Source organism: Colletotrichum gloeosporioides (assembly GCF_011800055.1).
Source record: "Colletotrichum gloeosporioides strain Lc1 chromosome Unknown consensus_103, whole genome shotgun sequence".
Taxonomy (NCBI): domain Eukaryota; kingdom Fungi; phylum Ascomycota; class Sordariomycetes; order Glomerellales; family Glomerellaceae; genus Colletotrichum; species Colletotrichum gloeosporioides.
The window spans coordinates 524,730-540,523 of NW_025544748.1; the positions used below are offsets into that span (position 1 = coordinate 524,730).

General features: G+C 31.9%; 2 protein-coding genes across 2 annotated transcripts; one reads left to right on the forward strand and one right to left on the reverse strand.

Moving 5' to 3' along the window:
* Positions 1–9,831: 9,831 nt before the first annotated feature.
* GCG54_00003998 (UDP-glucuronosyltransferase 3A2) lies at positions 9,832–11,211 on the forward strand (the record flags this gene model as incomplete). The annotated part of the gene is made up of 1 exon (XM_045404053.1): positions 9,832–11,211. The coding sequence occupies one exon, from the start codon at positions 9,832–9,834 to the stop codon at positions 11,209–11,211; it is 1,380 nt and encodes a 459-aa protein (XP_045257253.1).
* A 375-nt stretch (positions 11,212–11,586) lies between these two features.
* Positions 11,587–12,133, reverse strand: GCG54_00003999 (uncharacterized protein; the record flags this gene model as incomplete). The annotated part of the gene is made up of 2 exons (XM_045404054.1): positions 11,587–11,873; positions 11,932–12,133. 2 exons carry the CDS (start codon positions 12,131–12,133, stop codon positions 11,587–11,589), a joined length of 489 nt encoding a protein of 162 aa, XP_045257254.1.
* Between the last annotated feature and the right edge of the window lie 3,661 nt (positions 12,134–15,794).

Sequence of the window (15,794 nt, forward strand, 5' to 3'; positions counted from 1 at the left end):
GAATGACAGCAAAAGTCGAATGGAAAGCCTACCGTGACTTATAACTGTCGTTCATTTTCGAGGATGTTCGAAAGCGATGACACACAAAGGTCAAACTCAGCTGAGCTTCGGAATCCAAATTGTGCCGTGTGATGAGAAAGCAAAAGAAGAGAATCGGTATCCCTTCGCAAGACCGAATAATTGTTACGCGCAGCCCGTCCCCGGAACGTCACCCTTGAATCGAGCCGAGTCCCTGATATGCCAATGATTGTGGGGAAAGCGACTTCTCGAGGCAGATTGTGGCGGTCAGTTACTCGCAAATTAGCCTCTTCCTTGCCTTCTGACAAAGTGCCAAAAGTCGAGCAGACCTATGAGCATAATATTACGAGCAGACGAGAGGGGTCTGGTCTCATTTTGATACTAAGCAATGTCTTGCTACTCAGCGGACATTGCAGTCGCTTTGGACTGATGGCAACAAAAGTCAGTACCGCCATCAAACACATATCTGCACCTGCATCGTCCCTCAGTTACCGTCTTGAGCAAATTTGTTCACCGTGGAGATTTTCGATCGGCTTGTCTTTGAAAAGCTATAAATGCTTATCAGGTTGCTCAGATTATTAACCCCGTCGCTTCTAGCTAAATGTCCAGAGGGCTAGGCGTTTGTCTATCCTTATTTTATCATACTGATCGCCTCAATTCTTTTTTTCTTTAGTGACACTGATACTATTGATATAGGTCTCATCTGTACTAACATCTTCATCATCATCATCATCTATACCCATCATAAGACAAACACAGGTTTTCATAGATTAACGCGATGCTAGTTTATTATTACACAAATAAGTTTAGAATAGAATAAGATAGGATTAAAGTACGTGTCCAAATATTAGAAATAGGCCTATATTAAACTATACCTACTTTTTATTACAGTCAGCTATCTAATAGTAGGGTCTCCTAATAGAAGCTAGGGATTAATATGTTATAATAGTATATTGAGGTTATAGTCTAAGTTATAAGTTATAAGCTATAGTAGATCAGGTCTTTTAGAGACTAAAGTGATTAGTTTTAGGCTTAATAAGTAATTTATAATAAAGGTAAACTAAGAGTATCTATAAGGATAAATACTAAATTAATTACTAAAGAGTTATAGAAATCTAACTATAAGCTAAACTTAAAGTTATACTATATATAAGTCTTAAATAGTTCTTTTATTTAGTTTATTAATTCCTAACTAGGTACTAATAAGTACTTAGTAATTACTAGTAAGTATTTAGTAGTTCTTACTAAGTACTTAGTGATCTATACTATCTACTTAATCTTATCTTATTATTATATAACTTATACTATAGTTTTTCTATTTTCTAAATAAGTCCCTATTATTCTTATAATCCTATAGTATAAATATCCTATCCTAGCTACCTATTACCTAAGTAGGTTAGTTAACTATTATCTATATATAATAAGTTATAATATTAAGTCCCCTCTCTAAAGGTCTTATCCTTAAGACTTAATATAAGTAAGTTATTAGTTTTAAATTAGGGATCTATTAATTATACTTCTTATTATTACTTATAATATTAATACTATATTAGGTTATATTATTAAACATCCTATAGTTTCTATACTTTATTACTATTATTATTCTCTTAATATTACTAAGAATAGTTTTAAAGTTATACCTTACTATTACTATTATTTAAAGGGGCTCTATTATAAAATATTACTAAGGTTACTAGTTTATAAGGAGTATATCGCTATTAATAACACTTATTATTCCTATAATACTTCTAATAATATAATCTATTAATATAAAGTAGTATTTATTTTAGTTTTTTCTTCTTTAGTTAATTAGTTATAGTAGAGCAGTTAATAGTAGAGTCTTATTATTTAAATAATAAAGAGGAGGAAACTAAGGAGTTATTTTAAAAGAGAATAGAGGTACTATAAAAGGTATAGACTAAAATAAATAAAATACTTATAAAATTAAATTATATTTATAAAATAAAAAGAATAGTTTTTAAGAAGGGTTATAAAGAGATATTAGTAGTTATAGAGGAAAGTAAAGTATCTAAAGTTTCTTCTATAAAATCTTCTATATTAGAAGTTTAGTCTATAAGTAGCTTTAGAGTACTAAACTTAGATTTAATTCTTAATTAGAATCCTAATACTCTAAATTTCTTATTAGGGGAGTTTTAGTTATATTCTAATATTCCTAGTTAAATAGATATATTTTCTTATTATATTAGTTTAAAATATCCTCTTAGTTATACCTATACTAATAGGAGTTATATTCTTTATTTCTTAGTTTCTCTTTATTTCTATTATATTTCTTTTTATATTNTTTATTTCTCTTTTTTATTAGTATACTTTATATATTCCTTAAATTCTTCTAAGGTTATAAGTAGATTTAGTCTATTTTAAGAATTAATATAATTAAGTATTCTAATATACTTATTAATCTTATCTTAATAGTTAAGTAAGTTATTATTAAGTTCCTATATATTATCTTTATATCTATAGTTTTTCTATTTAATAAGGTATTCCTATTTATTATCTCTATACTAATAGTTTAATAGTTTCTCTACTTTATACTCTAGTTTATTATCTTCTATAATAATAAAATTATTTATTTATAATCCTTATAGTATTAGTTTAAGAAGTAAAATATAGAATATTAAGTAGTATTTTATAGTTTCTAAGAATTTAAGCTTATAGTTAACTAATAAGATAACTTATAAGATTTTAAAAGGTTTAAGTTTTTTATAGTTAAGTTTATTACTTAGTTATTTTATTTTAATATTTTACTATATAAGGTAAGTACTATCTCCCTCTTTTAAAATTAGTCCCTTAATCCTTTATTTATTACTAAATCTTAATATTTATTATTAAATAAATTTAAGTTTTTTATAAGTATTATCTTAGATATTTTTAATTTATTATACTAAAGTAGTAGCTTTAACTATAACTAAGTCTACTTAAAGTTCTCTATAAGTAATTAGTTTAAAGCTATAATTAAGATAGAAAGGAGATTCTTTAGTACTTTCTCTAATTATACTATTATAAGTAAACTAAGTAATTAGTAGTAATATAACCTAATTATTTTAGTTATAATTAATATAGGTATAGAGGTATATTTTAAGGATTTAGTTAATATATTCTATTTATCTATTAGTCTATAAGTAGAATATAGTAGATATTAATTATTTAATACTAAGTTATAATATAATTAACTTCTAAAACTTAGAAATAAAGATCTTATCTTAATTTAATATAATTTCTTTAGGTATTCTATAGTTAGTAATAATATACTTAAGGAAAGTATATATATATTCTTTAGTATTACTTACTTCTTTATATAGGATAAAGTAGGTATACTTTATAAGTTAGTCTATAATAATAAGAATGCTATTAAAGTATACTCCTATAAGGGGTTCTTAAAACTTTAGTAATTTAATAATAAAGTTAAGAGATATAGATTACTAAGCAGTTTATAATATAAGTAAAAGTTATAATATACTATAAAGTTAATATTAAGTAGGTTTACTTTTTAGGTATACTTTATAATCCTTAATTACTTTTACTATATATTCTCTTATAACCTTTTCTTTATATTATTATTATAATTATTTCTAGGTTTTTATAATTCCTTAGTAACTATATATAGGGTGNTTATAATTCCTTAATAACTATATATAAGGTATATATAAAATTCTATAATTACTTTATTATCTAGTTTATTAATTAAGCTAATATTAAATCGTCTAGTTATTATTAAGAGTTTAGTTACTAGTATTAGGTCTCTATTATCTTATTATTTAAGAATTACTTAGGTTTTTTTAAATATTAAGATATTATAGTTTAGTTATTAACTAAGAGTATCTACTCTATTATTATCTAATCTTTTTTAATAAATTATTTAGAAGTTAAATTCTAAGAAGAATTCTAATTATTAGATTTATTATTTATTAAGTACTTTTAAGGTTATAAAGTATAAAAGATTTTTATAATTAGAGTATATAAGTATTTTATAAATTATTCCTAAGAATTTAGGTCTCTATTCTTTAAAAGTTTTAATAATTACTATAAGTTCTTTATTATATATCTAGTAATTAAATTCTAGTCTATAAAGTTTATAAGAGAAGAAGGTATATAAGTATAAATATCTTTCTAAATTTTATTATAATAGTTATACTCTAATTATATAATTAGATATATTAAGTTTTATTTTAAACTATTTTATTAGGTTTAAGATAATTAGGATAGGTTTACTAGTAATAAAGTCCTTAATCTTTTAGAATACTATTTATTATAGTTCTTTTTATATAAAAAGTATATCTTTATAACTAAAACTAATAAGAACTATATTAACCTTACTATAGTTTTTAATAAACTTATAGTAGAAGTTAATAAAACCTAGAAATCTTTAGATTTCTTTAAAGTTATTAGGTACTAGCTATTCCTTAATAGCTTTAACTTTATTTCCTAATATATAAACTTTCCTAAAAGTAATAATAAATCTAAAGTATTCTACTTTTTATATATAAAATTCACTCTTTTTAGGTTTAATTAAGAGTTTAACTTCTTAGAAGGCCTATAAGATATAGTAAATATCTTTTTTATATTTCTTAAGTATAAATAAGAAGATAAAGATATTATCTAAGTAGATAATTATATAAATATTAATATATTTATATAATACTATATTAATTATATTCTAGAATATTATAAGTATATTAATAAGACTAAAAAGTATAATAAGGTATTTAAAATATCCTTTTTATATCTAGAAAGTAGTCTTTTATTTTTCACTTTATTTTATTTAGATTAAGTTATAAATTCTTTTAAAATTAAAAACTATAAACTAGTTAGCTTTATATAGAAGTTATCTTATTTTATCTATAAGGGGTAGTAAATAATAGTTTTTTATTATTATTTTATTAAATATATAATAGTTAATATATAATTATAGTTTTCTATTCTTCTTAAGTATAAATAAGATAAAGTTTCTTATTAGTAATACTAAAAGTCTAATATAACTTTTCTTAAGGTTTTCTTTAAAGTATTTATTTAAGGCTTCTATCTTTATTAGGTTAAGTCTATAGATCTTATTAAATTATAGTTTTTTCCCTTCTTTAAGGGGGATTTTATAATTAAAACTAATATATTTAGGTAATTTAATCTCTAATTTAGTTATAAAAAGTTTTTTATAAACTTTATATTCTTTTAAGATAGATAGAAATAAATTATTCTTTTATTTAAGATCTATTATAGTTAATAGTTATAATATAGCTTCTTTTACTTTAAGGTAGTAGATATATTATCTTATTATTTTATATAGTATTAGCTTATTTAAAGCTTATTTTTAATAAAGTTACTTAGAGATTAAGTTATTATAGTTCTAATAGAGTTAACTTTTACTTTAATTTATCTATAGGTTATTTATTTATAGCTAAAGTAATCTTAATACTATATTATATATTCTTAAGTTAGTAATATTAAATTAGATTCTTTCTTTTTAANAGTAATATTAAATTAGATTCTTTCTTTTTAATTTAAGTAGCTTATTTTAAGGGGTATAGTTTTATTATAAATAGTACCTCCTTTATACTTAAATTCTTCTCCTTCTATTATATATAATTAATATAGTTATTCTTTTCCTCCCTATAGTACTTTTAATCTATTAATAATTTAAGAGGTAATAAAGTTTACTTTAGCTTTACTATTAATTAGTATAAATATTATCTATTAATTAATAATAACTTTAAGTTCTATATTACCTTAATATCTTTATAATATTTAGTAGATAAACCTTTTCCTTATTATTTATTATAGTTCTATATTAGTAAGTAAATTTAGTTTTTTAATTACTCTAAATATCTTAAATAGGTAATTTATTTCCCTTCTTATTATACTTTTATAAAGTTATTTTTATAATATTTAACTTAAAGAGGTTAGAGTTTATTCTTTATAATTCTCTAGGTATATATTTTTTTTTATAGTAGATTTAATATTTATTATATTAGTATTTATCCTATTTTATTTATTTATTATAGAGGTATTCTATAGAGAATTATTAACTAGAGGTAAATATAGTAATATTACTATTAAACTTTCTAAGTTCTTATTTAGTAAGAGTATATATAATATAGATATTTTATAGGGGACTATTATTATATTACCTAAGTTAGAAATAGTAATTATACTTATCTTCTATATAGATTTTATAATAATTAAAGAAATATTATACCTAAAAGAAGTATTAATAGTTAGAGTTAGTAATTCTAAAGTATAAGTAATCTTTAATTCTAAGTTATAAGGTATAATATATTCTTAGTCTTATATTAAGTATATTATAAAGCTTAATAAATTAGAATTAAAGATTACTTATACNTTTATTATTATATAGGTTAATTTACTTATATATAATTTACTTAGGTATATTATTTTTCTTAGATTCCTCTTTAAAGCTAGTATTATCTATACTAAAGGTAAGCTTATAAGTAATCTCTACTTAAGTATATTAGTATATAACGTTATAAGGTTTATCTAAGTTATAAAGAGAGTTTTTTCTTTCTCTAAAAATCTAGTTATTTATAAAATTAAATAGTTATTATTCCTCTAGAGGGTTATATTAATAATTTAGTTTATTATTAGATTCTTCCCTTATTTATTCTTAGAATTCTTAGTTAATTTATTTAATTCTAATAGGATTTCTATATATTTACTTCTTTTATTCTATATATAAGAGTATAGTACTAAGTTATCTTTCCTAAAGTAGGTTATAAAGTTCTTCTTAGATCTTTTCTAAATATATTTCTTTAGCTACTTAGAAGTATAAAAGTCTCTATTTATTATTACTCTTTAGTTCTTTAGGTATTATATAAGTAGTTTAGTTTAAAAGTCTATAGTTAGTCTAATTTTAATTATTAATTATTTTTAGAGTAGAACTAAGAATTAGTTAGAGTTACTATATTTAAAGTATTTTATCTAGTTATTCTCTAGTTTTCTTTTAGATCTTATTATTACTAATATATATTATTACTAAGGTTCTTAGATATATATCTAAAGTAGTTATATTATATCTAAAATATTTAAGGTTACTATCCTTTAAATAATATCTTAATATTTCTTTATCTTTAAAGTAGATTTAATAGTTATTATTATAGTATTTAGTCTAAGACTAAAATATATATAGGGTTTTTATAATAATATTAACTTATTATAGTTATTTAGCTATTAGCTTCTAAAGAAGCTTCTTAAACTACTTATAGTCTCTAATAATATATCCTTATTTATTATAGTTATAATACTTAAGGTTCTAAAATTTTTTATTATTAAGTTTAGTTATTATACTAAGATCTATAGGTTTATTATACTATCTATAAGTAGTACTCTAATAAGTATTATTCTAGTTATTATAGGGTTTATTATTATTCTATAAAGGGTTAAACTTCTAATAAGGCTACTATTAGTACTTATATCTAGAGTTTAATCCTTATTATTTTTCGCTTTTTTCTTTATAGTATTTAAAAAGTTAATTATTAATCTTAATAATAAAGTTAGTATACTAAAGAAAGTCTTTAGGATAGTTAATTTTAATAATCTTATCTTTAACTTTATCCTTAAATCCTTAATAGAATATAAAGATCTTAGTTTCTTTAGTAAAGTTAAATTAGATACTAAGTTATTTAAATATAGTAATATATTCTTTTATTAACTTTATCTATTATAGTTATATAAAGTCTCTCTTAGTTTATTATTTCTTATTAAAGTCTTAGAAGAAAGAGTAAAAAATATCTTTAAATCCCTTAAAGTTACTATAGATATTATAAATCTTAGTAGAGTATTTATCTAAGGTTTTATATTTAAAGAACTCTTCTTAAATAAGTTTAAATTACTTAAGAACTTATTTTTATAAATAAATAGTAGTATAGATAACTTTTTTAATCTAGCTAGTAAAGTCTCTATAGTAGAAGTTTTAATAGTTCTTAATTTAGATTAGGAATAACTTAAGTTATCTAGAGGTACTATTATAAGTAATTAAAGTATTAAACTTAAGTTTCTATTATCCTCTAGTAGGAGTTATAATAATATTAGTAACTATATATAAGGTATAGATTTCTTCCTAAAATTCTTTAATATTAATATTACTATTTTATCCTCTAAGTTAGATAACTTTATTTTTTAGGTTTATAATATATTAGGAGCTATTTCTTAGTTATTATATTATTTCTTTAAAGTTTTAAAGTTTTATAGTAGTATTATTATATATAGTCTAAACTTTAGTAATATTATTATCTCCTTTTTTAATTCTAATTTAAAAGTATTTATAGGTATTTTTTTTTAGAGTTACTTTATTATTAAAGTTTATTACTATAAAAGCTTTTTTAAGTTCTTTAGCTAAGTTTTAAACTAGCTACTATAAAGAGGAGGAGGTCCTTAGAATAAGTAACTTAATAGAGGTATATAAAGATATACTTACTATTTTACTATTAGTAAGTATTAATAGTTAACTTACTAAATAGAAATAATTAAAATATTATAGTTAGCTATCTAATAGTAAGGTCTATTAATAGAAACTAAGGATTAATATATTATAATAGTATACTAAGGTTATAATTTAAGTTATAAGTTATAAGTTATAAGCTATAATAGATTAAGTCTTTTAGAGACTAAAGTAATTAATCTTAAGCTTAATAAGTAATTTATAATAAAAATAAACTAAAAGTATTTATAAGGATAAATACTAAGTTAATTACTAAAGAGCTATAGAAGTCTAACTATAAATTAGACTTAAGGTTATACTATATATAAGTCTTAAATAGTTTCTTTATTTAGTTTACTAATTCCTAATTAGGTATTAGTAAGTATTTAATAATTACTAATAAGTACTTAGTAATCCTTACTAAGTACTTAGTAATCTATACTATCTACTTAGTCTTATTTTATTATTATATAACTTATACTATAGTTTTTCTATTTTCTAAGTAAGTCCTTATTATTCCTATAATCCTATAGTATAAATGTCCTATCCTAGCTACCTATCGCCTGAGTGGGTCGGTCAACTGTTATCTATACATAACAGGTCGTAACACTTTTAACTTGAGAGCCTCTTATAGGGCAAAAGTTAACAGTAGTGATAGATTTAATCCTAGCTGCCACCTAAAATACCTGAAGTACACGTCTGCTGTATTTTAATGGAATTCCTTGTATGTATCATCTGTCATCAGCATGTTTTCTACTGGTTCTGTGATCTGATGATCGATTCGTAGCAACACTCTACCGTGAGACGTGAATCTTTCTAAAATGGATTCACTCGTAATTCTCCACAACTCATCCTAGGTGCTTGGAAAACTGTTCAGAAGCTCTTTCATCGCGTTTAGTGACTGGATGTATAGTTACGTGCTAGCGGACTTAAGGCTATGCTACTTTTCATTATCAAGTATGAAGAACGTAGTGAATGGTCATCGTAGGGTTAGCGTAGCATCCAAGTCACGGGTGTTTTAAACTGAGGGGTAAAGTGCCACAACGGACACTTTCAGGCAAGATTGTGATGATGGAGGGGTCATGCCGAAAACTGAGCCGGTCGGCCGGTGATTTTGCCATCGACGGCAACCATCATGCAGTGACCCGCAATAATCCACCTACCAATACCCATTTGCCTGCATCTCATCCTTGAACTGGTGCCAGATGAATGCAACATCTCCGTTAGTGCTTACCATCGGAGAGGGGGGTGCCCGGTCCTAGAACATGTTATATACTGAGACATCAGAGCCTCATTTCCAAGAGCATTGCGCGACAAGTCACAGTTGCATCCTCGCCAGGCTCATCCAACCAATTCAATATAACGCAATGACTGCGACTGAGGGATACGACGACGGTAAGGGCTTGAGGAGGCCCTTGCTTCTGATGGCTGCGTTTCCAATTGACGGTCACATCAACCCTCTATTCACCATTGCCTCTCACCTGGTCAATGTCGGGTACGAGGTGGCATTCTCCTCTCCACCGGCGTACCAGTCTAAGATCGAAGAAACTGGTGCCGAGTATATTCTCGCGGAAAACCCGATTACCGAATCAGTTTTCCTCAACTTTCGCGACGCTTCGCAGTTCTCGCCGGGCCCCGGAAGACTTGCGGCGCAATACAAAGCCATTTTCATGGATATGCAACCAACGAGAACCAAGACCATTGAAGAAGCTCTGGTAGTGCTGCAGGCCCGAGACCCCAACCGACAAATCATCGTTCTCGAAGATGTTTTCAACTCGGGGTTCACAGCTTTCAAGTACGGCCGGCCTCTTCCAGGTGGAGTCAAGAGACTGCCCAAGTCGATTGGATTTGGCGTCTCGCCAATTTTGGCCGAAAGTCAAGACACCGGACCGTTGTCGCTGGGGCTCTGGCCCGACTCTACAGAGTCGGGACGCCAAAGGAACAAGGCACTGTACGAGCTCGTGGAAAGAGGCCCCATGAAGCTCTTGTACGATGCTTGGCACGAAACTCTGAAGCAATGTGGCTGCAAAAACATCCCCGATGGCAAGATATGGAGGTCATTCTACACCGCTCACGACTCTGTCCTTCAGCTCTGCTCGCCGAGCCTCGAGTATCCTGTTTCCGATTTGCCACCGTGCCTTCAATTCGTCGGTGTTCTGCCTCGCAAGCCGCTGAAGCCGGGCTTCCCCTTTCCCGCATGGTGGTCTGAAGTTGAGAAGAGACAGGAGAACAACTACCGCCACGTCATCTTTGTATCTCAAGGAACTCTTAACCCACTCTGGTCGGAGCTCATTATCCCTGCTATCAATGCCTTTGCCGACCGCCCCGACCTCTTGGTTGTAGCCACCTTGGGGGCTGTTGGCGCCCAGCTTCCGGCGGAAGTCAAGATACCAGCCAACGCTCGTGTCATTGACTACCTTCCCTATGATGCAATGTTGGAGTACACGGATGTCTTCATTTCCAATGCTGGTTACGGAACATTGACTCATGCTGTCAGTAACGGAGTTCCAGTCTTGCTTGCTGGAGAGAACGAGGAGAAGATTGAAGTCACTATGAGGGCTGTATATGCAGGTGTTGGACTCAGCCTGGGCACACAGACACCGACAGCGGAGCAGGTTAGGAAGGGTGTGGAAGGCATCTTGGAGGACACCAAGTACAAGAAAGCTGCGATGAAATTGAAAATGGAGAACAGTGATTTGGACGCGTTGTCGGCAATCGAAGCAAAAATCAGGGAGATGACGGAATGATGCCTCGCATGTTGAGTTCCTTGTAGCTGGAGGGTTGGGTGCTTGGTTTGCTAAATCATCCGATATTGCATGGAACCGCGCGTTACAAAGTCCGAGAATGAACATAGATCATGTGCGTCATTTGAATTCAGTTGTCAAAAAAACTGCGTATATTTCTCGACTCTTCGACCTAGCCACTAGCCGGAATTGCAAACGAGGGTAATATGCTCTAACATTTCTGAGGAATATGGTCGACTGTTTCGACATTCCCGTTCACCTGCCGGACTCGAACATGAAAGCTGTGATTTCAAAACAAACTTCACAATGGGTATCGTCAAGTCTTGCAGGAGCATCTCCCTCCGTCTTCGTGCTTCGAAACGAAATCTTTCTTCCGGCTTAGCCGCAGGTGTTCGAGCAGTCGTGCTTCTCAGCGTTGTATCGTGAGTGACACTTGCACTGGACGTCCTGGACAGGGTAGCAACGCGCTGCCACGGAGCCACGGCTGGGATCGTTGGCATTTTCGTTCTTGTAATCGACAGTGAAGCTCTTGCCCAGAGACCCGAACTTGCGGTTGATGTAGAAGAGACCGTTGCCCTTGCGAAGGCCGTTATTGCAGTACTCTGCGGGCTCGTTTCGTTGCCAGTGGTCGAACTGACCGCAATCAACTCCATAGTAGGGGTTCACTGTTCGAATCTCTGTTAGAGTCCGCATGGTTTGCAAAAGTTAGGCGCTATGACGTACAAGCACTGTCGACCAGGACCCAGGGGTCGACATGGTCGTCGAAGCAGAAGTCCAGAAAGCACTGAACGCGTTGGCAGTCGCAGTAGCTGAAGCCGCAGTCACGCTTTTCGAGCGCGAAGGGGAGATAGTTGGGGGACGAGATGCTAGCCAAGATCGGGGAGGCCATGAGCCCGGCGAGGAGGACAGAAATGAGACGAGACATTGTAATTTTTCAAAGAGAGTGGTGGGACGAATGAATGACTGAACGTTGTTATGAACAACAAGAAAAGAATGAAAAGCCGTGTGGGTTGGTGTTCCTAGCTGCTCGAAGACGGATCAGCTTTGGATTCTTATATCAAATTCCCGAATGCGAGCATCACGCCTGCAGCCGAGCCATGCCGGATAGTCGGTGCCGTGGTCCACCAGATGATCAATTCGAGAAGGAAGTAATAAGATAAACTTCCGACAGACCCAAACCGTTGGCCTGTGCTGTTGCTAAAGATGAGCATCGCACGATTCGTGGCAGTTATGCTGCGGCCCGGACGGTTGCACTTGCCCGGGTCTGCAACCCAGATTCGCGTGGCATACCTTTAAAAGTGGCATGCTGTCCACATTAGAGTTGAAATTTGGTTGCGATCTAATCTATCTACCAGGCCTGATTGGAAATTCGAAGCACACCTCTTCAAGGCTACGAAAATCAATTCAGCATGGGAAGGTGAGTAAAGAACTCGACGCAAGACAATCGATAAAACCAGTAGTGAGCAAGCGTTTGCCTCCTGTCACCTCCCACTCTCCTAGGATAGTGGGAGAGGCCAAAAAGCGTGACTCGTGACTGCGGCAACGAAAGCGAGGTGCCTAAATTATCCCAAGGCTAATGTGGATCCGATCGTCTCAAGTTCTCATCCTGTTCCCGATGTCACCAAACGAGTCAAGGTATTCCCCAGTGAATGGGCCTTATGGTTAAGCTGACGGCGCCCTAGGGCTGCTTTCGCAACCGCATCCTCCGGATATGTCACTGTCGCAGAACAATGCAAGAGCTCAGCCACGCATAAGGGGCCCCTCTTCGCCGGCCAGCGCATGCCCGCACATGCCCGCGCCTCAAGGCCCAAATTAGTCCATGCATTATGACAATCTCTCTTTGCCCAGGCCGTCTTTTTGTTTCGGGTTTACACTCAGCCGCCACTAAAGTAGCTGGAGGCAGAGCAGTACCCGGTCAGGTTTTCCTTCTCAGCCACCTGTGGTTATTTGTTGGCTGCAACCCGTGGAATCGATTGCTGGTAAATTCAGACTTGACTTTCCGAATGAGAGCCAATCGTCCCCAAGACTTCTTTCTCCAATCGAACTTGTCGTTCTGAAAGTTGAGCAGGTCCAATACGGCCGTGCGACTTTGAGTAAATCTCATCATGAGCCTTGTAATCCCAGTCTGTTGGCGTGGAGAACCATGACTTAGTCATCAGATGGAAAGAATGAGCCCACTCAGCTTTGAGCCCACTAGATTCCCGGTCTTCGCATTCATAGTGTTGAAGCCAACTTTGACGGACATCTCCTGGGTTTCCCTTTCTGCAATAATCCGGAGTATATGTCCAATAGGCAGATGACACCAATCCGGACCATGCTGCATCATCTGGCGAACGACAGCTCCCTAGGTTATGGTATGTGCGAAGGCTCACATCCCATTCCTTGTTTGCGTTGCCTCTTTTGATGTGTACTTCATAATCCGTGAAGCACTTAGGGCATGAAGCGATCTGGTCGTCATGGCATGTGGTAAATCGCTGATCATATGAGGCCATACCTATGCTGTGTAGTGCCGGTATGCAGATGTCGGAACTGCCAAAACCCCACCATGTGTTGATCCCCGACGAAGCATGTATATGCTTACAGACTGGTAGATTGACGCCATCTATGACGCTCGTGAACGCACTGGCTAGGCATGGCGGGCCGACGACATTGTGAACACGGCAGATGAAAAGATTGTTGCCGATCACCTTGGCATAGGTTCGGTGCGTAAACCTCCAGGATGCCGAGATATGTTTGGTTAATGATATGGACGCTTGCGTTTGTAGATTTGGAGTGGTATGGCTTTGTCGTACGTAGTGATCGATAGGCTCGTAGGATCCATCTGCTTTGACATTCCTTGAGATTTCGATAGAGCTCTCAAGAATTTTAGAAGATATCCCATAGGCAGCACCGTAGAAATGACGATTCATGACTAGTTGAGCTTCTGAAAATGTGATCGTTGGGCCGTAATAATGACCCCAGCAAATCCCAGGGTCCCAAACGAGCGGGCTGGTTTGGATCGGGTGGGTCGCCAGGATCTCTAGTTCATCCCAATCCACTTCAACACAGTCGTATCCTATCGACGGCCAGCCATGATACGAGATTGGATTCGCAAGTGAGACCTGGCCGTTGAAGCGGTCATTTGAATCGAAAGGTTTTTTTTCCTGCGGCCAATTCAGCCAGGCGAGTTGTTTACACCCAAAGCATAAGAATCGGGCTGGAACATCCCTTTCTAGTAATAAGAGGAGGTCAAGTCTTTCTTTCTCGTCGATTTCAGGAAACGTGTCTTGCGGGCATAATGCCGCGAGGAATCCTTTGCAAGTTAGAGATAGAGAGACCTTGGCAATTGCGGGCAATTGCTCGACAATCATGAATAGGATCTCAGGAGGGACGCTAGACAGTCGGGAGATTCTCAAACATCCCCTTGAGTTTCCGGTCATTGGGGCGATTGGCGGCATAGCTGGTTAAGATGAACGTCGTGATTAAGCTGGGTGTCGAAATAACGGGGACTATATGTATCGAGAGATTCAAAGATCGTTGGCAGGGTTCTCGGCGGGTATACCTGTCTTTTGAGAACCCGTTGGGTCCAAGCACGACATGCGCCACTATTTATATTTCGCAAAACCTTTCCGCAGCATCACACAAGCTGCAGACATAAGGCTGCGCCAGTCAACGTCGGGTTCCTCTGTGATAAGAGCTATTCCGCTCGGCACTACCATTTGAAGCATTTCGCCTTCCTCGCAGTGTCTCAAATACAGCGTATATCATACAGATATTCTCTGCGTAACAGCCCCAGTAGCTGAAAAAAGAGAAAGGTCGCCTCACGGTTGTTTCTTATATATAAATTGTGTAATTTTCATTTCAGGTGCGAGATTTTCAAAACGATAGATTAATCAATACTTTGAGCACTTTTTCTAAAGATAAGTGTTACAGTCAGCTATCTAATAGTAAGGTCTGCTAATAGAAGCTAGGGATTAACACGTTATAATAGTATACTAAGGTTATAGTCTAAGTTATAGGTCATAAACTAATAGTAGATTAGGTCTTTAGAGGCTAAGGTGATTAGTCTTAAGCTTAATAAGTAATTTATAGTAAAGGTAAGCTAAGAGTATCTATAAGGATAAATATAAAGTTAATTACTAAAGAGCTATAGAAGTCTAACTTTAAATAAAACTTAAGTTATATTATATATAAGTTCTAAATAGTATCCTTTATTTATTTTTAAGTAATTACTTAGGTATATAGGTAATTATAATTAATTAGTAATACTAATTAATTACTAAGTATTTCTTCTTATACTCTATTAATTATTTCCTTATTTTATTATTATATAACTTATACTATAGTTCTTCTATTCTAAATAAGTCCCTATTATTCCTATTAATCCTATAGTATAAATATCCTATCTTAGTTACTTAATATTTAAATAGGTTAGTTAACTATTATTTATATATAATAGGTTATAATATTAAGTCCCCTCTCTAAAAAGTTTTATCCTTAAAACTTAGTATAAATAAGTTATTAATCTTAAATTAGAGATCTATTAATTATTCTTCCTATTTTACTTATAATACTAATACTATATTAAGTTATATTAAAAATTAAAA